The following is a 26,324-nucleotide window of genomic DNA, read 5'->3' as shown; positions in this document are numbered from 1 at the left end:
TGTACCAGTCAATCAACCAATCAGTGATATTTCTTGAGCACTTACTGTGTGACTAGGGCTGAACTAAATGCTTGGGAGAGTACAGAACCAAAGATTTGGCAAACATGATCAAGGAGTTCACAGGACAAAGGCAGGAGATTCCAAGTGGCACTAGCAAGTCCCTAGTACTACAATCAATTCCTCTGCACATGTTTTCAGTCCAGAAGTCTTCCTGAGGACAGATTATCATTATTAAAGAATTTTTATGCAGCTTTTATTCTCTCCAAAACACTTTCTGATCAGTTATCTCATTTTTTCCCTAATATCCCCATGGGAAATGGGGAGATAGGAATCGTTATCCCATTTTACAGGTAGGGAAACTGAGGCACAGAGAGATTATTGACTTGACTGATGATATCCATAAGTTCAGAACTGGGACTAGAATCCAGGTCTCTTGACTTCCAATATTCCCCCGTCACTGGATGGAAATTGCAAATACCAAGAGGATAAAAGTGAACAGTACAAGTAACAGAATGAATCATGGAATGTATGTCATATCTGAGGAATAAGTGGTGTTATTGTTGATTGTGGTATTTATTAAGTACTTAACATGTGTCAAACACTGAGCTAAAAGCTGGGGTTGGACATACATCTGAGGCAAAGAGACAGGAAGTGATTTACCCAAGGTCCCACAGCAGACAAGGGGTGCAGCTGAGATTAGAACTCAGGTTTTGTAAACTCTTGTTTCACTTGAATACCTATTCCCTGGGTTCGGGTACATCCAGACCTATGGCAGAGCAGTTGCTTGAATTGGACCAAGCCATCCCCACATTCAGAACAGGGATCTGGAATAAGAAGAGTTTTTAATCCCAAGTCTGGTCACCCTGACGGAATCAACATCCCTCAAGGTTTAAAGCACTGGTTTCTTCCTGACACCAAAACCCATGGTTGGGAACAAAGGAAGGGATTAGATAGCTCCCAGACAGACATGAGGCAGGTCAATTGACCCTGAGTCTGCCCTCTCACTGCCTCTTCTCTCTCCCTCTTCCTCTCTCCCAAATCAGATGTCCTTCTCCTTAGACTTCTGCTTCCATCTCTTTCTTTCTCCAAATCCCCAGTTGACATGTCATCCATCCCATCACCTCGCTGGGACATCCATTTCCCTGTCTCCTATATGGGAAAACCACATGATCTGACAAAGCTCATCGGAATTATGTAACATTTTATATTTCTATTTAGGCCATCTTCACCTGGTCTACCTCTTGGGTACCTTTTTGCTTCCTCTTATACCCTGATAAGCCAGCATCTTTTTCCCTTATCTCTATCTCCCCAGCAATAAGAGAAAGTGAAGATCTAATAGATATCAGGAACAAGCAACCTCTCCCATAATGCAGAAAGAATCAGTGGGGATGGTATTGTGAGTAAGCTGCTTGTTTTGGAATTTTGTGTTTTATTTCTAGCCTTTGCCAGTTGCCTCTAATGCCCCTACAATATCAGCCTCCAGCCTGCACAGGCCCTGCTTTGCCTTGTATGGGCAGATGGCATAAACAGGAATAATGAGATCCAAGGAAAAGAGGAGGAGGTGTCTGCCAAGACAGAAGAAGCTGAGAGGCAAGGGAGTCCCTGGGCATGCTGGGATGGAATGGGAGTCCAGATCCCCTAAGGTCTTCTTGTAAGGGAGTTGAAGCTGACATGGTAACTGGTGAAGTGATTGTATATATCACTTTGTATCTCCTGGAGGGAGCCACTGAAACTTCTCAGCCTGTTTCTGGAGAGGATCTGAGTGTTCAGAGATCTTTCTTTGGGGGAAATGTGTCTCTGGGTGTCAGGTGAATCTCCTCAGGGACACAAATATGTTCTCTAGAAGTGTCTCATACCCAACCAGGAAACCGCCAAAGAGAGTTGAGGGGACAACAGGAAAACTGGATCAATTTATTTAGCCCTGAGAGGGAAATCCCATCGCAAAAGTAAGAAGGAGCCCATACAGGGAGTGTCTTGGAGAGGGGGGATGGAGAGAGAGGCCAAAGAGGGAGGGAAAGAGGGGATCAGAATTTCCTGGCAGGAGTCAGAATTAAGAGGTGGAAGGAGGAGAAGGAGCCTGAAGAGTGAAGTCAGGATTGTTACTTCTCTCACAATGGCTGAAGGAGATTCCACAGGGCATGAGAGCTCTGTTTTCACTGTAAGAGAGGAAGGACCATGGAGTTATGGGAATATCCTGGGCTGAGGATACAGAGCACAATGAATGATGAGATTGGACAGAGAAGGAGGATGGAGTCAGCTCTGCCAAACTAAATCCAAATCCCACTGGATAACTCAGAAATATTGTCAATAAAAAGCAGCTAAAATTGGCCTTGTGCTATAGGGAAGAGCATTATAAAATCCACTTAATCAACTTTCCCTGAAAGGACTGCACCAGTTCTGATCACCCCCCAACATCTAGGGGAGTCCCCTGCTTAATAACAACAACAATAATAATAATGGCATTTGTTAAGTGCTTACTATGTGCCAAGCACTGTTCTAAGTGCTTAATCAGGAATTTGGGTGTCACTCACAGGTCCTGACAGATAAGGACCCTGCTTTTGGGGAAGAGCATGGTAGCATGGTAATAATAATAATAATTGTGGTATTTCTTAAGCACTTACTATGTGTCAGCCACTCTACTAAGCACTGGGGTAGATACAAGCAAATCAGGTTGGACACAGTCCCAGTCCCACATGGGGCTCACAGTCTAAATCCCCATTTTTCAGGTGAAGTAACCGAGGCCTGGAGGAGTGAAGTGACTTGTCCAAGGTCACCCAGAAGACTGGTGGTGAAGCTGGGATTAAAACCCAGGTCCTTCTAACTCCCAAGTCCCTGCTCTATCCACAAGGCCAGACTTCTTCTGAATGGGCCACAAGCTCCTGTAGCTTCAGCTCAAAGACCCAAGAGTCACAGTTGAGATTCTCAAGGAGTCAGACCCCTTCCAGCCAAGGGCTGGACAAACACCAAGTTAATAGAGTTGAAGAGGAGCGCTTTTACCTCAGCCCCTCACAAACAGCCCAGGATAGGAGGGACTTGGGATGGAAGGGAAAATTCAGGCACTCCCTGGACTCCTACTGAAGTTCTGTGGTCCCACATTCACAGTGCACGTAAACCCTCGCAGGCTCCCTGGGGGTGGTGCAGAGCCCGCCTTCCCAGAGTCTAAAGGGGCTGCTGGAATAATAAAATACTGACCCACATCACTGGGTGATACACGGACCTGTGGAAAAGAAAGCAAAGGGAATGAGAATAATACTATTAATAATAATAATAGCAAAGGTATTTGTTAAGTGTTTACTATGTTCATCATTTTATCAATTAATTGTATTTATTGAGCACTTACTGTGTACAGAGGATCATACTAAGCACTTTCTTTCATTCATTCATTCATTCAATCATATTTATTGAGCGCTTATTGTGTGCAAAGCACTGAACTAAGCACTTGCGAGAGTACAATATAGCATTAAACATACGAACATTCTCTGCCCACACGAGCTTACAGTCTAGAGGGGGAGACAAACAATATAAATTACAGATATGTATGTCATTGCTGTGGGACTGAGGGAGGGGTAAATAAAGGGAGTAAATCCAAGTACAAGGGTGTAGGGGAAGAGGAAATGAGGATTTAGGAAAAGCCTCTTGGAGATGTGCCTTCAATACGGCTTTGAAGGTGGGCAGAGTGATTGTCTGTCAGATATGAAGAGGGAGGGCATTCCAGGCCAGAAGCAGGATGTGAGAGAGACGTCCAAGGTGAGATAGATGAGGTTGAGGTATTGTGAGTAGGTTGGTTAGAAAGGTGATTAGTAGATTAGAAAAGTGAAGTGTGCGGGCTACAGTAGGAGAGAAATGAGGCAGATGTAGTCCCTTTCCCACATGGGGCTCATATACAGGAAGGAGAACAGGCAATTCATGCCCATTTTACAGATGAGGAAACTGAAGCACGCCCAAGGTCACACAGCAAGCAAACATCAGAGCCCAGATTAGAACTCAATTCCTTTGACTTCCAGGCCTGAGCTCTTTCCACTAAGCTACGCTGCTTCCCTATTATATTGTACTCTTTCAAACAATTAGTACAGTGCTCTACACTGTAGAGAAGCAGCATGGCTCTGTGAAAAGAGCATGGGCTTGGGAGTCAGAGGTCATGCATTCTAATCCCGGCTCCCCCACATGTCTGCTGTGTGATCTTGGGCAAGTAACTTAACTTCTCTGAGCCTCAGTTCCCTCATCTGTAAAATTGGGATTAAGACTGTGAGCCCCACGTGGGACAACCTGATCACCTTGTATCCCCCCAGTGCATAGAACAGTGCTTTGCACATAGTAAGCGCTTAACAAATGCCATCATTATTATTATTATTACATGTAGTAAGTGCTCAATAAATGCCATTGACTGGTTGACTGTGGCACCAACCAGGAAATTATCCCAAGAGCATGTAAAAACAAATCCTGTCCACAGTTTTCATTAGTCAGTTCAGTCAAATGGAGTCAGCTAGTGTGGTGGGGGGGAATGAAAAGAGAAATAAAATTTGTTTACTCTTATTCCTAAATTGGATCAGGGAGTGATTTTCTAATCCTGCCAGATCAACAAGACGCTGGTACATCTCCAAGCCTCTCTTGGATACTTCTGGAGTTCTACCTGTGACCAAAACACATCAGAAAGGTAAGATGTGAAATGGAAAGGGGAAGCTGAGGGAGAAATCAATGAGAAGAAAGCTGAAAGAGAGTGAATTTGCAGATGTAGTAGGGGCAGGAGGCCATCAGAACTCAGAGCAACTTCAGTCCGGACTCAAAGGTGATGACTCTTGTCTCATGGGCAGAAAATGCCATAGCCACGGGGCAGATGGGAAATGACTCCGTCAAGCCCATGGGAGAGGACATTACTTCTGCCACGTGGTTCTCAATTGTTCCACAAATTAATGGTTTCATAACCTGGTTGATCTGAAAAAGGGAATTCCCTTCTCATACAGGTCTGAATACCCAAGTCAAAGTCAGTGGAAGGTCAGAGCCGACCCCATGACCAGTACCAAAAGAAGGAGAGGACAGGTAAGGACATGATCCTAGGGCCAATAGGGAGAGAAGACTCCAGTTTGGATTGAAGAAGCACCATATTGATGCTGGCTAGGCAAACTGGTTCTCTAACCCAGAGAACCTCTTCCTGAAAGGACCCCCAGACTGGGATGGAGTGATCTTGGGAGCCAATGGAATTGCTGTCCTGGCACCAGATGCATACTGCACACTTCAGGCCAGACCAGGACCCTGCTTTGGAGGGCAAAGGCCATTTCATTATGATCTGTTGACCCGGGATTTGCCCAGAGCTCTAGCCAGGGCTATCCAGTCCGACTTTCCTAATTTCTTTCAATGTTGTCAGATGACCAATAATCAGTCAATCATTTTTATTTATTGAGTGCTTACTGTGTTCAGAACACTGTCCTAAGCACTTGGGAGAGTACAACACAAAAATATAACAGAAAAGTTCCCTGCCCACAACAGTGTAGAGGGGGAGACAAACATTAATATTAATCAGTGTGGGACATTGACCCTTCCAGTTAGTCTGTGGATCTGGGACTTTGTCCCCAGGGAAAGAGATGGGAACAAGCCAGATAATAATAATAATGATGGCATTTGTTAAGCGCTTACTCTGTGCCAAGCACTGTTCTAAGCGCTGGGGTTGGGGGGATACAAGGTAATCAGGTTGTCCTACATGGGGCTAACAGTCTTAATCCCCATTTTACAGATGAGGTAACTGAGGCACAGAAAAGTTAAGTGACTTGCCCAAAGTCACACAGCAGACAAGCAGTGGAGCTGGGATTAGAACTGACTCCTAAACCCATGCTCTTTCCACTGAGCCACGCTGCTTCTTTTAGCTCCTTCCCTGGGAAGGCTCGTGCAGCTGGGGATTTAATGTCTGCCTCCTCTCCTAGACTGTAAGGTCATTTTGGGCAGGGAATGCACTACTCATTCTGCCTTGTACTTTCCCAAGTGCTCTGTGCATAGAAAGGACACAATAAATATCATTGATTGATTGATTGATTGGGGATCAAGACTTAACAGGTCAGACTTTGGTTTGAACTTTGATTGGGCTCTTCACTGCTCAGAATAGAAAATGAATAACTTCACTTACTGAGGTAGGTTATGTATTGACGAACTTCATATCTATTCCTATGGATGGTCATGTATATAGCAGTGTGTGAATAATCTGTGTCCATCACAGTCAACTGTTTCTCTTCTGCAAGACATAAAATAGATAACATTGAAGTTTAGCATCCCAATTCGTCTCTTGAGACAACTTTCATATTGAGTTTAAAGATAATAAACAATCCAGATAGTGAGATTTTCATTAGTGGTTGTAAGGGTCACTGCTTGACAAATATAAAAAAAAACAGTAATAAAATAAAGGTGACTGGGAAGAAACAACATGGAAGAGGCATGGCCTCGGTGGTCTATGTGAAAAAGCAATATACTAGGAGTCTGAAGACCTGTGTTCTAATCCAGGCTCCACCACTTGTCTGCTGTGTGACCTTGGGCAAGTCACTGACCTTCTCTGTGCCTCAGTTTCCTTGTTTCCTCATATGCAAAATGGGGATTTAATACCTGTTCTCCTTACCCCTTAGACTGTGAAGCCCATGTAGGACAGGGATTGTGTCTGACCTGATGGTTTCTCATCTTCCCCAGAGCTTAGTACAGTGCTTGGCAATTAATCAATGAATGGCATTTATCGAGGACTTTCTGTGTGCAGAACACTGTACTAAGCACTTGGGAGCATACAATACAACAGAGTTGGTAGACATAATCCCTGCCCACAAGAAGCTTATAGTGTTCTGGGGGAAGACATTAAACTAGATTAGAGATAGGGAAAATAGAAAACACTTAAAATACCATAATTATTATTACTGCTAGAACAACATATGCCCATAAAGATCCACTTCTTGCTGCAGTTCTGAATTTATTTTCCACAGAGACTAGTGCCATTTTTGTGTCTTCCTCCTGGGGTAAGAAAATTCCCATAGTCTCTGTTCTTCATCCTCATCATAATCGTCATCATCAATAGATTGCAAGCTTGCTCTGGACAGGGAGTGTGTCTACCAACCCTGCTGTATTGTACTCTTCCAAGCAGTTAGTCCAGTGCTCTCTACTGTGCTCTGATCAGGCAAAAATTATGTGACTAATGGGGGCAAAAGGTAGCATAAAGATATGAGGAAGTAGTGCAAGTGTATCAAACTGAAAAAGCTGAATAAATGATTGAATAGACATATGAATATTCAAGTAAAAATATGCATAGGCACATAAGTGCTAAGGATAGAAATGAAAAATAGAACTGCAAATTGTGGTTTCTAAGGGTGGCTGGTAAAGGTGAAGTTGCTATCCCTAGGCAGACTCTGATTAGGTGGTCCATTCAGAGGCCTGGAGTAGTGAGCTCCTCCCCCACGTCTCCAACAGAGCCACAGTATTGACTCTGCAAACCCATCCTCTCCTCCAACAAGTCTTCCATGCTCAGTGATCAATTTCCCATAGTGAGAAACAGCATGGCCTAATGGCTAGAGCATGGGCCTGGGAGACAGAAGGACCTGGGTTCTAATCCCAGCTCTGCCACTTGTCTGCTGTGTGACCTTGGACAAGTCACTTCATTTCCCTGGGCCTCAGTTCTCTCCTCTGTAAAGTGGGGATTAAGACTGTGAGCCCCATGTGGGACATGGACTGTGTCCAATCTGAGTATTTTGTAACTCCCCCATTGCTTAGTACAGTGCCTGGCACATAGTACGTGCTTAACAAATACCATATAAAAACCCTTCGGCCTGCTCAGAATTGTATATATTTAGTTACTTATACTCATATTTAGCACTTGTAAATACATGGATATTCAATATTTTTATGTCTGCATCCCCTGTTAGAATGTAAGTTCACTGTGGGCAGCAACATGTTTTGGGCTTCTGTTTTCTATTCAAAGCCTTTAGCACAGTGCACTGCATACCGTAAGAGCTCAATCAATAATGTTGCTGCTCCCATCATAACTGTTACCCAAGGGTCCCGGCTTAAATTCCAGAATTATGATTCCTCCTTCCAGTCTCTCCCAGGGACAGATAACGAAGAAGTTCACAGGGAATCAGTATCCCATTTGGACCACCCAGAAACCCTTTTGCAGTTAAAGATTCAGCTGGTGACATTACAAACATACGTACCAGACAATCGGAAATTCCCTCCAATTAACGTCCTTCTTGCCTCGAATTTATATGAAACACATTCCCCATCCCTATGATGATAATAAAAGATTTAACATCCCTGATCTGACAGATTGAGTGTAACCACCCACACTTTAATGGGCAAAGGAGGGAGAAAGGAAATGAGTAGCATGGACCCCAGGGAGATGCCCTGGCATAGTGGAGAGGGCATATGTACCTGCTCTCCTTGGGCACAGATTCCCCTCCTTAGTGGTAATTTACTATCTCACCATCCATACGCCCACACTCAGCCACCTCCCAATACCCGTGGCTACTGGGACATCCACGGGGGGAAAAAACCCTGAGAGCAAGGCTGAGGGTCTCAGGAAGAAGCTGTCACAGTTGGGAGAGAATATCCAGAGACCAGCCAGGACTCATGATGCCCGGGCACTAGTGGATCCCGGGGGAATCTGAAGACAGATGTCTCCATTCCACTTAGTCCTTGAGGCCTGTCCTTATCTCACTCCCGGTCCCCCGTAGATAGCTCCAACTTCAGGACGAGCTCTGGGGCAGTGAACTGGGGGGAAGAAAGTTGGATAATTAGAGACTTGCAGGAGAGCTTACAGTCACACTTACTTGAAGATTAGAAATTTAACTTGTAGGTGGCAGTTCTCTGGTGTTACATAGACAGGATTTATAATATCTGAGATATCATCACCTGGTTTCATTCCAATGCCTACAAAATACCACTGACCTACAAACTGGAAAGAAAGTTTATGTGAACAAGTGTATGTTTATGTGCTATACTATATACCCACTGCCTCAATTTCCTCTCCACAAAATCTCTTCTCAACCCTCAGCAGCTTGCTTCTAAACCCTTATTCTACCGAGACTACACTCTCCAGAGTGAGTGAAGACTTCTGTCTTATATCCAAGTTTAAAAGCCTAAACTCCATCTTCATCCTCCTCTATTTGTGTGTTGTTTTAGGTTCCATGAGAAGCAGCTTGGCATGGTGGATCGAGTAGGAGCCTGTAAGTCAGGAGGTCATGGGTTCTAATCCACTTGTCTGCTGTGTGACCTTGGGCAAGTCACCTTAGTTCTCTGAGCCTCAGTTACCTCATCTGTAAAATGGGGTTTGAGACTGTGTGCTTCACATGGGACAGGGACTGTGTCCAACCTGATTTCCCAGTGGCTGGCACACAAAAATGATAATTATTATTATTGTTACTACTTGTTCCTCCTTGAAACACTGTCAGGCCACAGTTTGGCTGACACAGCTCTAAACTTGTTCTCATCCTACTGCTCTGATCATTCACTGGCTCCTCCTTTACCCCTCATCCTCCCAAGCTCTGCCCTGGGTCCTCTCATCTTTCCACTTTCCACTCTCTGGGAGCTGATCCTCTCATAATGACTTCAGTTACCACATCTATAAGGATCATTAAGAATGGTATTTATTGAGCACTTACTGTCTGCAGAGCACTGTACTGAGTGATTGGGAGGGTACAATGCAACAGAGATGGTAGACACATTTCCCGCCCACAATCAGTCAATCAGTGGTATTTATTGAGCAATTACTCTATGCAGAGCAATCTATTTCTCCAGCCCTGACTTCCCCTCTAATAATAATAATAATAATAATGGCATTTATTAAGCACCTACCATGTGCAAAGCACTATTCTAAGCGTTGGGGAGGTTATAAAGTGATCATGTTTTCCCATGGGGTGCCTCACTGTCCTAATCCCCATTTTCCAGATGAGGGAACTGAGACACAGAGAAGTTAAGTGATTTGCCCAAAATCACACAGCTGACAATTGGTGAAGCAGGGATTTGAACCCATGATCTCTGACTCCAAAGCCTGGGCTCTTTTCCACTGAGCCACACTGCAATCCCACATCTCCTCTTGTCTCCAGGGCACCTCCACTTGATTGTTCTGCTGGCAGCTCAAACTCAACATGTGTAAAACAAAAGTCCTCATCTTTTTCCTCAAACTGTTCTCCTAAACTTAGCCATCTCAGTTACTAGCCCCACCACCCTTCCTGTCCCAGAAGCCTTGCAACCTTCACTCTCCTTCAGCTTTCACAGAGTAAGAGCTCAACATTACCTTGGAAATATCAAAGTCCAGCTTAATGGGAATCTTTTCTCCTGCATCAGACTCTGAGATCAGGCCCAGGATTATGCTCAGCAACACAACATTCATTTTTCCAATTGTTCAGACACCCCCAGGGATTGACATGGACTGGCTCTCCCGCACGGAGCCAATGGGTCAATTTATGACCCACTAGGTAAAGGGGCTGGACCAATGAGAGCAAAAGTAAATTCTTCTGCGCATGGGTATGCACGACTGGACATGGAATTAGATCCAGGATGTTTGTCCAACCTTGCTCCATTCGCCAATTCACAATGATATGCTCAGTCAGAAAAGAAATCCAAAAGGAGGAGGAAAATGGGTATTGGATTATCTATATCAACAAGACGTCTGCAGCATTGAAATCTCTCGATTTCTGTTCAGTAGTATCAGAATGGGAGACACCAATAGAGTCTTCCTCACTGTTCAAGGGGAAGATATTCATATTGAGTGTGTTCATTTTGAGTAAGATCACCCCCTCTAGACTATAAGCTTGTTAAGTGCAGGGAATGATTCTGTTATAGTGTTATATCATACTCTCCCAAATGCTTAGTACAGTGCTCTGCACACTGTAAGTGCTCAATAAATATGATTGACTGATTAATGGTAATATAGATGAGAACAAGTTACAGTGAGTAGGTTGGCATTACAAGAGGGAAGCCTGCAGACTGGGTTGTAGTAGTAAATCAGTTAATGTAAGGTAGGAGAGGGTGATCTTACTGAATGCTTAGAGAAGCAGCGTGGCTCAGTGGAAAGAGCCCAGGTTTTGGAGTCACAGGTCATGGGTTCAAATCCCAGCTTTGCCAATTGTCAGCTGTGTAACTTTGGGCAAGTCACTTAACTTCTCTGTGCCTCAGTTCCCTCATCTGTAAAATGGGGATGAAGACTGTGAGCTCCCCATGGGACAACCTGATCACCTTTTACGTCCCCAGTGCTTAGAACAGTACTTGGCACATAGTAAGCACTTAATAAATGCCATTATTGTTATTATTATTATTATTTAAAGCCAATGTTAAGGAGTTTCTGTTTGCAACTCCACTTTGTTTAACAGGGAAGATTCTGCCGCCCAGTGCCACGTCATGGAGCCTCCCAAGATTCTTCCTCAATAAATGGATCAACTCTAGAGGTCAATTCTTCCTTTCCCATGTGAGAACTTCCTAATAAAAATAATAATAACTGTGGTATTTGTTAAGAGCTTGCAATGTTCCAGGCACTATGTGCTGGGTTGCCTACAAGCAAATTGGGTTGTAACCCAATCCCAGTCACTGGCCCACGTGGGGATCACAGTCTCAATCCCCATTTAACAGATGAGGTAACTGAGGCCAAAGGAAGTGAAGTGACTTGACCAAGTGACAGATAAGTGGCAGAGCTGGGATTAGAACCCATGACCTTCTGACTCCTAGGCCTGTGCTCTATTCACAATACCATACTGCATACTGTTTGGTCAGAGTTGGAAAAGAAGGGGATGTATAAGGGTATAGAACCTGGTATAATGTCCTTATTTGTTCAAATTTTGCCCCATCCAACCCAATTTTCTGAATCCCAAAGGGGCTGGGAGGAGCCTCCTTGATATTCATCCTAATAGTCAGAGCAGATGCCTCTCCCAGAATCTTCCTGGGGAAAGTAGCAGTCCTCTCTGCCTCCCATATGGGATTTTATGTGAGTGCAGGAAGCTGGGGCTGTTGGCTATTGTTGGAACCCCAGCAGAGGGATTATGGGGTCGACGGGACTAGGAGGTGAATCTGCAGCCAACTGCAGTGCCAAGTCCAGGGGATGGGCAGAGAGAATCCAGTTTCCCTCTGGGGGTAGCCAAAGCACCTTGCTTTCAGCAGCAGGGAAGAATTGTCCTCCCCCTGAAACTCAGATTTAATCCAGACTAGTACTCTGGAACAGGGGAAATGAGAGGTGGGATAACTGGGCATATGAGCAGCATTGTATGAACTTAATGTACCCACAAGACCCATGGAGATGGAGTTTGGAAGAGCATACAGACAGCAGCAGGGGAGGAGGTGACTAGGGGATGAAAGATGTTAATGATCTGGGAGATGATCACTATCAGCCACATTAAGGAGAGCAGAAAAATACTGAAAAGGGGTGTTTATAAGTGAAAGGGCAAGAGAAGGGGAGTAGTGAAAACACCATGGTGAAGAGAGAATAGAAATAATAAACACAAGCAAATACACAAATCAATTCCAGATAAATAAGCAGAAAAAACATAAAACATGGAAGGAATAATCTGGGAATTCCTTCTTGGAGGAGGAGGGGAGATGGAGGGAGACAGTTGAGTGGAAGGATTTATCATTGCTAAAAGGTAAGAGTGTGAGGTAATGCTGATGCCCTCAGTGTCAAGGAAGGATCCAGGACTGACTGGGGAAGGCCCTGGAGAGCCATAGAAGGGGTTTGAGGAGGGACGTAAAGAGGCTGGAGTGGTGGGAGAGGAAGATCAGTTCAGACAGGGGGGTCGGCAGAGCTTAGTCAAAGCTGTGTGTGACTGTGACCATTTTTTCAGGGCGGGCGATGGGGGCCAGGTGGGAACAACCTGATCCTCTCCAGTTCCTGCCCAGGCACCCCCCCGGGACTCTGGGAAGGTCTCCCAAGGATGGAACAGCTTGTATCTCCCTCCTGTTTCCTCACTGACCGTGTTTCTGCCAGGCCCTGGGCTGACGTGTGCTTCATGTGTGGGGAAACAGCTGGGCGGCCAGGGGTCTGAGGTCACCAGCTCAGTCAGCTGATGGTCTCAGGTGCCGGCTCAGAGTCTCCCTGACTCCTGGGCTCCAAAGGGAGAATCGAGCTGATTATGTCCTGGCAGGATGATTGATTAGTCCCTCCCCACTACCACCTCCCCCTCCATCTCACACAGTATCCTCAGCTACAAACTGAGGACCAAGCGTTTGGTCTACTAACTCCCTTATTGTACTCTCCCATATGCTTAGCCCAGTGCTCTGCACGCAAGAAGCATTCAATAAATACCAATAATTGACTGATTGATTGATTGACCCACGCAAAACATTCGACTCCAGTCTGTCAGATCTGGAATAATTCCATCACATCAGAGTGGATGTGGCCCACCTAAGCTGGAGATCAGGCCAATCTTCCATATGTGTATTATAGTGCTCCGCACACAGTAAGGGCTCAATAAATTCCAACGATTCATCAAACTAACTCCCGAGATCTAGTCTACTATTTCCCTTTTCACATATTTCCTGAAACGCATTTAATCCACTGAATTTCCTTCTTTCTTTAATTTTCAACAATCAATCAATCAATCAATCATTCCTCCAGTATTATTTATTGAGTGCTTCCTGTACTTAAATATTTGGGAGAGTAGTAGAGTTGTCTGTTGATTAGAAGATAATAATACTAGTATAGTGTTTTGCACACAGTAAGTGCTCAATAAATTACAAATGAATGAATGAATAGTGGTATTAGTTAAGGGCTTACTATGTGCCAAACACTGGAATAAGCCCTGGGGTAGATGCAAGATGCTCAGACAGAGTCCTTTTCTCACTCAAGGCCCATAATCTAACTAAAAGTGAGACAAGTGTTATTATCACCATTGTACAGATGAGGAAATTGAGGCACAGGTATGTTAAATAAGAGGTGTGTGGTCCTTGTTCACGATAATTCAGTAGACCCTTGAACTTATAATTAGTCATTCAACCAATGGATAGTGTTTACTAAGCATCTATTATGTTCAGAACACTGCACTAAACACTTGGGAGCCCAAAACAAAGTTAAGAGACAAGGTCCATGCCCTCTAGGAGCTTACAATATAATGCAAGAGATTGGAAGACACAGGTGATTTGAAAATAGTGGGGATAGGAGACAGAAACAGTGGTACACCTCCTGATAGGAGGAGTATGGTAGGAACATTAGATAAATAAACGAAGGTTAAAATACAGAGAAGGGCTAGCTGTAGAAGTAGATAAGAAATATACCTAGTGGATAGAGCATGGGCCTGGGAATCAGAGGTTCCTGAGTTGATAGCCATGGCTGGTAGTACATACACAGTTAGATGGGAGAGTTTACTTTTGCTCTGATTGGGCAGGTCCCTTTTCAAATCCACCCAGAGGGACATAAATCCGGGCGTTGAGGAGAGGCGGGAGGGCCGGTCCCTGCTCCCGGTCAGTGGTGTCGGAGCAGGTGCAGAGCTGACCCCTGGGAAGATGAAGCTCGTGCTGCTGAGCATCCTGCTGGGACTATGCTGGGAGTCTGTGATGAGTGGACCCCGTTCCCCATTTCCAGACTTTGAAGATTCCATGGTAATGTTCGAGGATCACTTTGGTTCTGATATTGGAATTTTTAATTCGAGGAGGATTGAACTTGATTGGACAGAGGATTGAATTCAAGGGTCAGTAGGTGTGCCAGGTGAGGTGCTGGTACTGCTGGATTGTACTCTCCCAAGAATTAGTACAGTGCTCTGCCCCAAAGTAAGCACTCAATAAGTACTATTGATTGATTATCTTATTGACTTTTCCCTCATCTGCCTTCCCATAAAGTGACTCTTGTTCCCATGAACTTTTGCTACAGATTATAGGTCCTTGGTATTTGATGGGAATTGCATCATATGAAACAATCAGAATGGTGACTCTTTTGGAACCATTTATCAAAATTGAAGATGGCATCATGCAAATTTCAATTGCACATAACAAGTAAGTGTGACTACCTTCAAATCCCGGGTTCAAATCCTGGCTCCAGCAATTGTCAGCTGTGTGATTTTGGACAAGTCACTTCACTTTTCCGAGCCTCAGTTCCCTCATCTGTAAAATGGGGATTAAGACTGTGAGCCCCACGTGGGACAACCTGATCACCCTGTTTCCCCCCAGTGCTTAGAACAGTGCTTTGCACATAGTAAGCACTTAACAAATGCCATTATTATTATTATTATTATTCACAATTTTGAAGTGATTTCATGTTCTTGCATCTGGTTTGCTCCCCCAAGCTCATCCTGGAGTCTGTGGCTTCATCTGTCTTTAGATTCCCCTCGGATCCACTAGTGACTGGGGAGCCATCCTGAATCCTGGCCTGACTCCGAGCAATTAAGGGAAATAATAATAATAATGGTATTTATTAAGTGTTTACTATGAGCCAGGCACTGTACTAACTGCTACGATGGATGAAAGCAAATTGGTATGGACACAGTCCCTGTTCCATGTGGAGCTCACAGTCTGGATCCCCATTTTACCGATGAAGTAACTGAGGCCCAGAGAAAGGAAGTGACTTGTAAGGTCACACAGCAGACAAGTGGTGGAGCTGGGATTAGAACCCATCACCTTCTGACTCACAGGCCTGTACTCTATAAACTGTCCTATGCCGCTTTTCTCTCAATCTGCAACATTGCCTTCCAAGACCCTCAGCCCTGCTCCCAGGAGGATTTTCCGGTGAATGTCTCAGTGGCCATGGGTGTTGGGAGTTGGCTGGGAGTGAGTGAGTGGATGATGAGCTGAATCTCCCCTCCTTCTGGGAAGCCCACTGTCCTACAGCTGGTGTGGAGAAAGAGGCTCCTGTATCATTTCTGGGGTCTCCCCTCCCACTGTGTCACCCCCAGTTCGTGGAAGACACTTTCCTGGAGTCAGCAACCTACAGGAGGTAGGAATGCCCTGATCTTGGCTGTCCCATTCTCCTAGACTGTCAGCTCATTGTGAACAGGGAATGTGTCTGTTATATTGTCATATTAAACTCTCCCAAGCACTAGGTACAGTGCTCTGCACACAGGAAGCACTCAATAAATGCAATCAATCTATTGATTGGTTGACATATCTGTGGGAACCATGCCAATCCCTTCCTTTCTCCCTTTGCCCTCAAAGAGGGAGATGATCTGTTACAGGTTGTGGACTCGGGCCTTTTGACTGTTCCATTTTCATCATAGGAACGGGAAATGTGTCACCTATCTGTTTGAGGCAGAGAAGACATCAGTTCCAACAAAATTCCAGTCACTTGGTATGTATGTTTCTATTAAACTCCCAGTGGGATCCATCGTATATTGGTCCCAAGAAAGCCCGGAGGGACAGTAATTCCTCAGACTGTGAATGTGCTGGAGAGAAGCTGAAAGGAAGAATCAGTTATGTAGAAATTTAGTTGAATTGGTGGATAAATGTTTTACTGGTGAAAGAAGGAAATCAACTTCATATCCTGGGCCGAGCGTAATAATAATAAGCGCTTAGTACAGTGCTCTGCACACAGTAAGCGCTCAATAAATACGATTGATGAATAATAATAATAATAATGACATTTATTAAATGCTTACTATGTGCAAGGCACTGTTCTAAGCTCTGGGGAGTTTACAAGGTGATCAGGTTGTCCCACGGGGGGCTCACAGTCTTCATCCCCATTTTACAGATGAGGTAACTGAGGCACAGAGAAGTTAAGTGACTTGCCCAAAGTCACACAGCTGACAGTTGGCAGAGCTGGGATTTGAACCCATGACCTCTGACTCCAAAGCCCATGCTCTTTCCACTGAGCCACGCTGCTTCATGAAGATTGGCAACAGAATGCCCATACATCGTCTCAATAGTGGCCTAGAGTACTCAGTCATAGGGTCAGCAGAAGAAATAATTAAAGATGAGATGATAATAATGGTATTTGTTAAGTGCTTACTATGTTCCAGGCACTGCACTGAGTGCCAGGGTAGATACAAGATAATCAGGCTGGACACAGTCCCTATCACTCATAAGGCTCACAGTCTTAATCCCCATTTTGCAGATGAGGGAATTGAGGCACTGTTAAGTGACTTTCCCAAGAGTTCAGAGCAAGTAAGTGGCAGAGCTGGGATTCTGACTCCCAAGCTCACGCTCTATTCACTAGGTCACACTGCCAGTGTAGAGCAACACAGTATAGGGAATAGGAGGCAGGAAATGAAGATGCATCAGTTTAGCAATAGGATTATGGTTTTAAAACAGAAGCTTTGGGAAGATGGTGACCCAGAGAAGGAGAATCAAACACAAGATCTGTCCATGTGGAGAAGGGATGGATAGGGATCCATATTTTCCAATCAGTCACTCTTTGATTTTATCTACCTTATCAGTCTCCCCCTTTAGACTGTAAGCTCCTTATTGGCAAGGAATGTGTCTACCAACTCTGTTGTGTTGTACTCTCCCAAGAACTTAGTACAGTGCTTGAAACACAGTAAGTGCTCAATAAATATGACTGATAGAAATGATTTGTCACTCCCAACCCCCATTGGTAGAAACCCCACCTTCAGTTCCATCACCTCAGAAACTGAAAGATAATGATAATAATGATGGCATTTGTTAAGTGTTTACTATGTGTCAAGAACTGTTCTAAGTACTGGGGTAGATACAAACTAATCAGGTCAGACACAGTCCCTGTCCCACAAGAGAATCACAGTTTTAATCCTCATTTTACAGATGAGGTGACTGAGGCACAGAGAAGTTAAGTGACTTTCCCAAGGTCACACAGCAGACCAGTGGCAGAGCTGGGAATAGAACCCAGGTCCTTCTGAATCCCAGGGCTGAGCTCTATCCACTAGGCCATGCTGCTTCCCAGGACAGGTAAATGAGTCATCAATCCATCAACCAATGGTATTTATTGAGCACTTACTGTCTGCAGAGCACTGTACTAAGTGCTTGGGAAAGTACAGTACAACAGAGTTGGTAGGCACAATTTGTGCCTTCAAGGACTTTACGGATTAGGGTACAAATATTGAAATAAATTATAGGTAGGGGAAATGGCAGGGTATAAATAATATGTACATAAGTGTCATGGGGCTGAGTATGTGATGACTATCAAGTGCCTAAAAGACGAAGATCAGAGTTCCTAGGTGATACAGAAAGACAAGCAAGCAAGGAAAGTGAGGGCTTAGACAGGGAAGGCCTCTTGGAAGGGATTTGATATTAGGGAGGCTTTAAGAGGGAGAGGGGCTGTCTGCTGGATGTGAAGGGGAAAGGAGTTCCTCCCAGAGGGAGGACGTGGATGAGGGGCTGGTGGCAAGAAAAATGTGAACAAAGTACTGTGAGTAGGCTACCATTAGAGGAAATGTGTGGCCTGGGTTGTTCTTGGAGAGGAGTGAGGTTGGGTCGGAAGGGGAAAACTGAGTGAGTGTTTTAAGGCTGAGGGGATGGATTTTCTATTCAATGTGGAAGTGGATGGGAAACTGTTGGAGGTTTCTGAGGAGTGGGGATAAATGGGCTGAATTTTTTTTAGGAGAATAATTTGAGCTTCAGAATTCATTCATTCATTCAATCGTATTTATTGAGCACTTACTGTGTGCAGAGCACTGTACTAAGCACTTGAGAAGTACAAGTTGGCAACAGATAGGGACGGTCCCTACCCAACAACAGGCTTACAGTCTAGAAGGGGGACACAGACAACAAAACAAAGCAATAAGACGATGATATGGGAAGTTAACTGTGGTTTTCATTTTATTTCTTACAGGGAACTATAAAATATATGTGAGAAAAGCAAACCCTTCGAGCTATGCTATCTTCTATATAGTTCTGGAAAACCAATATGAAACTTTTCCAATGATGGTGTATCTCAGTAAGTGAAGAGTCCCTTTTTCCCCAGTATGAATGGTTGCGAGACAGGAAAAAAATGTTCGCTCACTAGGAACAAAAGCGACTGAATGGTGTGTCTACCAAATCAGTTTTTCCTGGCAATGTCTATGTCTCTAGCACCAGGAGTCTTTGTCGTTTAGGTTCAGGGAAGGCACTGAAGGGTCTGATTTCTTTTGACTTCTTTTCCTGTGGACCAGATTCCAACTTGAAGGTCAAAATGGAGACCTGTGTGTCCCATATTAATCATAGGCCACCTGGGGGAAAAGTTTGGTGGAAAGAGAGGGAATCAATTAAACCAGTGGTGTTTACTAAGCCCATACTGTAATAATAATAATAATTATGGCATTTGTTGAGCACTTACTATGTGTGAAGCACTGTTCTAAGTGCTGGGGGGAAACAAAGCACTACAAAGCGCCCACTCTTTTCCCACTGCCCATTCAATAGTGTCCCTCCACCATCCTTTTCCATTATTCATACTCCTAGTCACCAGAAGGCCTCTGCCTTCTCTAACTGACCAAATTCTATCATCTTTTGACCTTAGGTAGAACTCCTGAATATTCAAACAAAGGCTTCGATATATTCCGAAATGAGGCTTACGCTGAAAAACTGTTTAAATTCCATCTATTCAACCATCCGGGTAAGAACAAATATATCTCATCTCTCTCTTTTTTAATGATGTTTATTAAGTGCTTATTATGTGCCAGGCACTGTACTAAGCACTGGGATAGATACAAGATAATCAGTTTGGACCCACTCCCATGGGGGCTAACAATCTTCCCTTGAACCAGGTAACAAAGACTTTTGCAGAATAAAGGTGGTTGATTTTTTAAGGCAAAAAGAAAGGAAAAATGAAATGTGTTTTCCCCTCTCTTAGGTGGGAAAATCACTTAGGACAGGGTGTTAGGAAGACAGATACTGTTAATGTTTTGCCAACTCAGTGATCCAGGATCTGTTTTGACATTCAGCACTTAGCACTAATGGACCAGGAAATAGGAGGAATCTATGCTCCCTCAAACCTCTGTCAGCATCCCTCTAAGAAAATTTGATTTTCAGTAGCTGGAATTGGAAAAATGCAAATTGAGTGGTGGTTGTGGTTGGGAAAGTATATGTGTCAACAATCAGTCTCTAAATTTTAATTCCCCTTGCTGTCACTCAAAAAATTCCATGGAGCATCAGAGCTGATATGGAGCTTTTTGGGAAGATGTCTGGAAAGGCACAGTGATGTTGGCAGGACTCCAGGATCTAGGGTCAGTGATTTCTAGGCCACCACTCAGACAAAGACTACTGGGCTCAATTACCCCCTGCCACTATGTCTATCCCAAACTGTCTCATCCAGAAAGCTCAGCCCAGTCTACTGTAGAAAACTGGCTTGGTACGATTGCTTTGAATTGAACACAAGAAGTAACAAAAAAATGAAGTTGAAAGCAGCCTTTCATAGAGGCAGGGGAATGAACCCAGTGACCTATTATGGTCTCTTCCAGCCCAGGTACTCTATGCTTCTATTTCTTTCTTTCTTTTACAGTATTTGTTAAATTCTTACTTTGTGCCAGCCACTGAACTAAGTACTGAAGTAGATAAAAGCTAATCAAGATGGACTCAGTCCCTTTCCCCCTGAGGTTCACAGTATTAATCTCCATTTTACAGATGAGGGAACCAAGGTACTGAGAAGAGAAGTGACTTGCCCAGGGTCTCATAAAGACAAATAACAGAGTCAGTATTAGAATCCAGGTCCTTCTGAATCCCAGGACCAGGCTATAGGCACTGGGCAATGCTGATTCTCTTTCTTATGCACCCAGTCATTCTGCTTTCTCATTAGTTTTTTTTTCTCATTTCTTTTTTTCAAACAGGTCTCTGTGATACTAAGAATGAGTCGAATGAGGTGAGTGTGTGTGTTTCCCCTTCAGCTCCTGGGGAAAGACAGTGTGCATCATACTGCCCAACCAGAGAAGGTTTTCGAACTATAGAAAGTGTGTGTTGGAACAATAGAGTTTGACTATGTATTTTATTGTCTGTTTTCCCTCTGATCTATAAGCTTCTTGTGGGCAGGCCCATGGCCTGAAACGCCCTACCTCCTCAAATCCGCCAGACAATTACTCTCCCCTCCTTCAAAGTCTCTCTGAAGGCACATCTCCTCCAAGAGGCCTTCCCAGACTAAGCCCCACTTTTCCTCATCTCCTACTCTCTTCCACATCACCCTGACTCATTCCCTTTGCTCTTCCTTCTTCTCCCCACCCCACAGCACTTATGTATATATCTACATTTGTATTTATTTAAATAGATGTCTGTTTACCTGTATCGTTGTCTGTCTCCCTCCCCCTCTAGACTGTGAGCTCATTGTGGGTGGGGATTGTCTCTCTTTATTGTTGTATTGTACTTCCCCATGCACTTAGTACATTGCACTGTAAACAGTAAATGCTCAATAAATACGATTGAATGAATGAATGCTTAGTACAGTTGTCTGACAAGTAGTAAATGCTTAACAAATACCAATAAAAAAAAAAAAGCTGTCCAGGCCTCAAAGGGGAGTTCTTTTAGGAGCTGGGGCTGATCAGAACTGAACAGACAGTTTCAGGAAAAGCAGATCAAATGAATTTGAGAACTCTCATCCCTTTGATACAAGGTGACACTTCCTGGTCACTTGTAGGTGATTTGGGCCCAGGGATATTTCTGAGTAATGCAGCATGATTTTCCCTGATTTGATAGGAAAGACCTTCTGCCTTCTGCCTTCTGCCATCTTCAATCAATCAATCATACCTACTGTGTGTAGAGCATTCATTCAATCATATTTATTGAGTGCTTACCGTGTGCAGAGTACTGTACTAGACCACTGTACTAAGCATTTATAAAAGTACTTATAAAAGAGTTGGTAGACACGTTCCCTTCCCACAGTGAGTTTATAGTCTAGAAGGGAAGAATCCCATAAGTCAATGTGATGTGTTTCCCCAGCCCTGAATAATACCACCACTCCTCTATGTTTGTCTTTCAGGTAATACTCCAAGAAAATTTCCTTTCATTGCTACGAGAGGAGCAATGATCTCAGGATTGCCGATCTCACCTCCTCTCTGCAGGCTCCTCCTCTCTTGATTCTCCTTTTCCTTCTCCCTCTCCAGTTAATGGCCTTGTTTGGAATATTCCCTGCTTTAATGATGGGATTCCATCTCTAGAATAAATAAATTGCTCCTGAAAGTCCCCTCCATTGTGTCATGAATCTCTTTTTTGAAGTTTCCTGGTTCGGTCTGAGATGGTTTCTGGCCTCAGTGTTCATGTCCCTTAGGGAATAGTCCTCTGGAACCAATTAATTAATCATATTTATTGAGCATTTACCATGTGTAGAGCACTGTACTAAATGCTCAGAAGAATACGGTATAGTAATATAACTATATTACTATATTAATATATATATAAATATTACTCTATTTTACTTGTATATATTTACTATTCTATTTATTTTGTTAATGATGTGCATCTAGCTTTACTTCTATTTATTCTGATGACTTGACACCTGTCCACATGTTTTGTTTTGTTGTCTGTCTCCCCCCTTCTAGACTGTGAGCCCATTGTTGGGTAGGGACCGTCTCTATATGTTGCCAACTTGTACTTCCCAAGCGCTTAGTACAGTGCTCTGCACACAGTAAGCACTCAATAAATATGATTGAATGAATGAATAACCAACACATTCCCTGCCCACAACGAACTGAAAGTCCGGGGGGGAGACAGAAATTAAAATGAATAAATAAATTATGGATATATACATAAGTGCTATGGGACTGAGGGGTCAGTGAATAAAAGGAGCAAATCAGGGCAACACAGTTGGGAGTGGGAGAAAAGGAAATGAGGGTTTAGTCAGGGAAGGCCTCTTGAAGGAGATGTGTCTTCAATAAGGCTTTGAAGGTGGAAAGAGTAATTGTCTGTCAGATATGAAGAGGGAAGGTATTGCAGGCCAGAGGCAGGATGTGGGTGAAATGGCATAATAAGATAGACAAGATAGAGGTACAGTGAGTAGGTTGGCATTAGAGAACTTAGAGAAACATTTCCCTGGGGAAAATAAGGAGCCTGCCCTTGACACGGTCTCTGCAATAAGCATAGAAAGAGTGCAACTCCCTCTAGACTGTTAGTTCTTTGTGGGCAGAGAACGTGTCTACCACCTCTGTGGTACTGTAATAATAACAATAATAATGATGGTATTTGTTAAGCGCTTACTATGTGCAAAGCACTGTTCTAAGTGCTGGGGAGGTTACAAGGTAATCAGGCTGTCCCGAGGTTGCTCACAGTTTTAATCCACATTTTACAGAAGAGGGAACTGAGGCACAGAGAAGTTAAGTGGCTTGCCCAAAGTCACACAGCTGACAGTTGGTGGAGCCGGGATTTGAATCCATGACCTCTGACTCCAAAGCCCGTGCTCTTTCCACTGAGCCACGCTGCTTCTCTAAGCACTGTACTCTGTACACTGTACTGTGCTCTCCCAAGCTTTTAATACAGTGCTCTGCACACAGTAAGCTGTTAAGAAATGACATTGCTTGATTGATTTCCCAGGTTTCTGCTTTCTTCTAAGCTCCAAATAGACAGGGACTGGGTGTCTTATGCTGCTGTTGTATCTCCCAAGTTCCTAAAATAGAGTATTACACTCAGTAGGTGCTCAATAAATAACATTACTACTACTACTACTAAGAAGAAGGTGGAAGGTGCATAGGGACTGAATTTCATGCCAAAAAATCCATGTGTCAGTATACAGATAAGAGGAAGGTGTATTTCCCCATAGTGTGTGTTTGACTAATCCAGAAAAATGGCCTTTCCTGACCTCACTTCCTTCCTTTGCATGCCAGTTTCTGGGCTAAAACTCTCTTTCCCCTTCATCTAGATGTTCTTTTAGTGCCGCAGGCAATGAGTAATTGGGGCATTGTGATGGCTGGTTGGGTAATGGGGGCAAAATAGGAATGAAAAGCTGTATTCACTTTCTTTATGTACCTCAGTTTCCCTCAGTCAATCAAGGTATTTGCTGAGCACTACACTGAACTCTTGGGGAGGGCTGTGGACACATGTTCCCTGCCCCTGGAGGGGCAGACCATCTAATGGGGGAGTCAGATGGTTGTAAACTGTTTTCAAAAAGTGGGAGCAGGATATGAAGGAGAGTAGCATAATGTGGAGGAATGTGAAGAAGCTGGGGTGGCAGGAGAGGAAGGTGAGTTCAGACAAGGGGTCAGTTAGAGCTAAGCATTGACCAGGTGTGACTGTGACCGTTTCTTTCAGGGCTGACAATGTTGATCCAACCTCGGATGGGAACTATGTGATCCTCTCTAGTCTGTCCCCTGGATCCTGGGGACTCTGGGAAGGTCTCCCAGAGATGTAACAGTTCGTCTCTTCCACCTGTTTCCTCACCATCTGCATCCCCACCGGGCCCTGGGCTGACGTGGGCTTCGTGTCTGGGGAAATGGCCTGGCTGCCGGGGATCTGAGGTCACCAGCTCAGTCTGCTGATGGTCTCAGGTGCCTGCTCAGGGTCTCCCTGAATCCTGGGCTCCAAAGGGAGAATTGAGCTGAATATGCCCCGACAGGATGATTGATGAGCCCCTCCCCCTCCTCCACACACAGTATCCTCAGCTGCAAACTGAGGACCGGGCGTTTTGTCTACTAACTCTCTTGTATTGTACTCATCCATATGCTTAGTACAGTGGTCTGCAGGCAGGAGACTTTTTATAACAATAATGATGATATTTGTTATGTGCTTACTATGCGCAAAGCACTGTTCTAAGCGCTGGGGAGGTTACAAGGTGATCAGGTTGTCCCACGGGGGGCTTACAGTTTTAATCCCCATTTTACAGATAAATGAGGCCCAGAGAAGTTAAGTGACTGCCCAAAGTCACACAGCTGACAGTTGGCGGAGTCGGGATTTGAATCCATGACCTCTGACTCCAAAACCCATACTTTTTCACTGAGCCACACTGCTTCTCCAATGATACCATCTTATAAATACCAATGATTGATTGATTGAATGATTGACCCATCTAAAACATCTGACCCGAGTCTGTCAGATCTGGAATAACTCCATCAGTTCAAAGTGGAATAAGGCTCACCTAAGTTGGAGACCAACTTGACCTCCCAAATGCTTATTATAGTGCTCTGCACATAGTAAGGGCCCAATAAATTCCATTATCTGATCAAGCTAACTCCTGAGATTTAGTCTACTATTTCCCTTTTCATATATTTCCTAAAATGCATTTAATCCACTGAATTTCCTTCTTCCTTTAATTTTCATCAATTAATCAATCATTTAGTCATTCAGTGGTATTTATTTGAATGCCTCTTGTACTTAAATACTTGGGAGAGTAGTAGAGTTGTCTGTTGGTTAGGAGATAATAATAATAATAGTGGTATTGGTTAAGTGTTTATTATGTGCCAAACACTGGAATAAGCACTGGGATAGATGCAATATAATCATCCCAGACATAGTCCTTTTCTCATACAAGATTCATAGTCCAAGTAAAAGTGAGAACAAGTATTATTATCACCACAGTACAGTTGAGGAGACTGAGGCACAAGGATGTTAAAAAAGAAGAATGAGGTCCTTGCACATGATAATTCAGTGGACACATGAACTCTATAACTAGTCATCCAACCAATTGATAGTGTTTACTAAACACCTACTATGTTCAAAACACTGTACTAAACACTTGTAGGAACAAAACAAAGTAAGAGGCAAGGTCCACACCCTTTAGAAGCACAAAATCTAATGCAAGAAAGTGGGAGACACAAATGATTTGCAAATAGTGGGGATACGAGACAGAAACCTCCTGAGAGGAGGTATATGGTAGGAAAATAAGATAAACAAATGAAGGTTAAAATACAGAGAAGGGCTAAAGGTAGGAATAGAGGAGCAGTGCAGCCTAATGGTTAGAGCACGGGCTTGGGAGTCAGAGGTGCCTGGGTTCTAATCCTGGCTCTGCCACTTCTCTGCTGTGTGATCTTGGGCAAATCCCTTCACTTCTCTGGGCCTTAATTAATTAATCTGGAAAATGGTGATTTAGACTGTGAGCCCCATGTAGGACATGGACTGTTTCCAACCTGTTTAGTTTATATCTATCCCAGTGCTTAGTACAGTTCCTGATACATAGTACATGCTTAACAAATACCATGAAAAGTACTAAACGGAAGTCATCAGGACAATGTTGGATGGACCAATCGGGGAAGGTTGAGGTTAATCAGGGAATGCTTCCTGGGAGATTTGGGATTTCAGGAAGACTTTCAAATCATGGAAAGCTGCACTTTGTTCTGGATCCCCTCTTCTTTGCACCTTATGCTCACTAGTTCATACCCTCTCATAGTTATAGCTGCCAAGACTATGTGGGTGATATTCAAATCCATCTCTTGCCTGCTCTGCAGTCTTACATTTCCTCTTGCTTCCAGTCCATCGCCCCACGCAGGATGGCACTCTAAGATCGATATCTCTAAAATACAATTTCTCACCTTCCCACTCAAAATCCGCTCCTGCTAAGAATATTCCAAACCCTATCAGAGGCTCCACTCTGCTTCTTGACA

At 43.9% G+C, this 26,324-nt stretch overlaps 2 protein-coding genes across 4 annotated transcripts; one reads left to right on the top strand and one right to left on the bottom strand.

The window, feature by feature from the left end:
• Nucleotides 1-1,891: 1,891 nt before the first annotated feature.
• LOC119946626 (epididymal-specific lipocalin-5-like) lies at nt 1,892-10,401 on the bottom strand. 3 transcript variants are annotated; one of them, XM_038768046.1, is made up of 7 exons: nt 10,253-10,401; nt 8,787-8,911; nt 8,172-8,242; nt 6,116-6,220; nt 4,529-4,630; nt 3,193-3,217; nt 1,892-2,156 (listed from the first exon to the last, which is right to left on the bottom strand). In XM_038768046.1, the coding sequence occupies exons 1-6, from the start codon at nt 10,346-10,348 to the stop codon at nt 3,198-3,200; spliced, it is 519 nt and encodes a 172-aa protein (XP_038623974.1). In that variant the 5' UTR covers nt 10,349-10,401; the 3' UTR covers nt 1,892-2,156; nt 3,193-3,197. The 3 variants fall into 3 exon arrangements, with proteins under 3 accessions (XP_038623974.1, XP_038623975.1, XP_038623977.1); XM_038768047.1 differs by lacking the exon at nt 4,529-4,630; XM_038768049.1 differs by lacking the exon at nt 6,116-6,220.
• A 2,392-nt stretch (nt 10,402-12,793) lies between these two features.
• On the top strand, nt 12,794-21,986 carry LOC119946436. Its single transcript, XM_038767732.1, has 8 exons — nt 12,794-12,804; nt 14,325-14,538; nt 14,807-14,928; nt 16,146-16,216; nt 18,671-18,775; nt 19,334-19,429; nt 20,640-20,671; nt 21,779-21,986. The coding sequence occupies exons 1-8, from the start codon at nt 12,794-12,796 to the stop codon at nt 21,824-21,826; spliced, it is 699 nt and encodes a 232-aa protein (XP_038623660.1). The 3' UTR covers nt 21,827-21,986.
• Nucleotides 21,987-26,324: the final 4,338 nt, after the last annotated feature.

Source organism: Tachyglossus aculeatus, chromosome 27, assembly GCF_015852505.1.
Source record: "Tachyglossus aculeatus isolate mTacAcu1 chromosome 27, mTacAcu1.pri, whole genome shotgun sequence".
NCBI lineage: Eukaryota > Metazoa > Chordata > Mammalia > Monotremata > Tachyglossidae > Tachyglossus > Tachyglossus aculeatus.
Note: the sequence above shows the minus strand (reverse complement) of the source record. Positions and strands in the feature narration are given on the sequence as shown.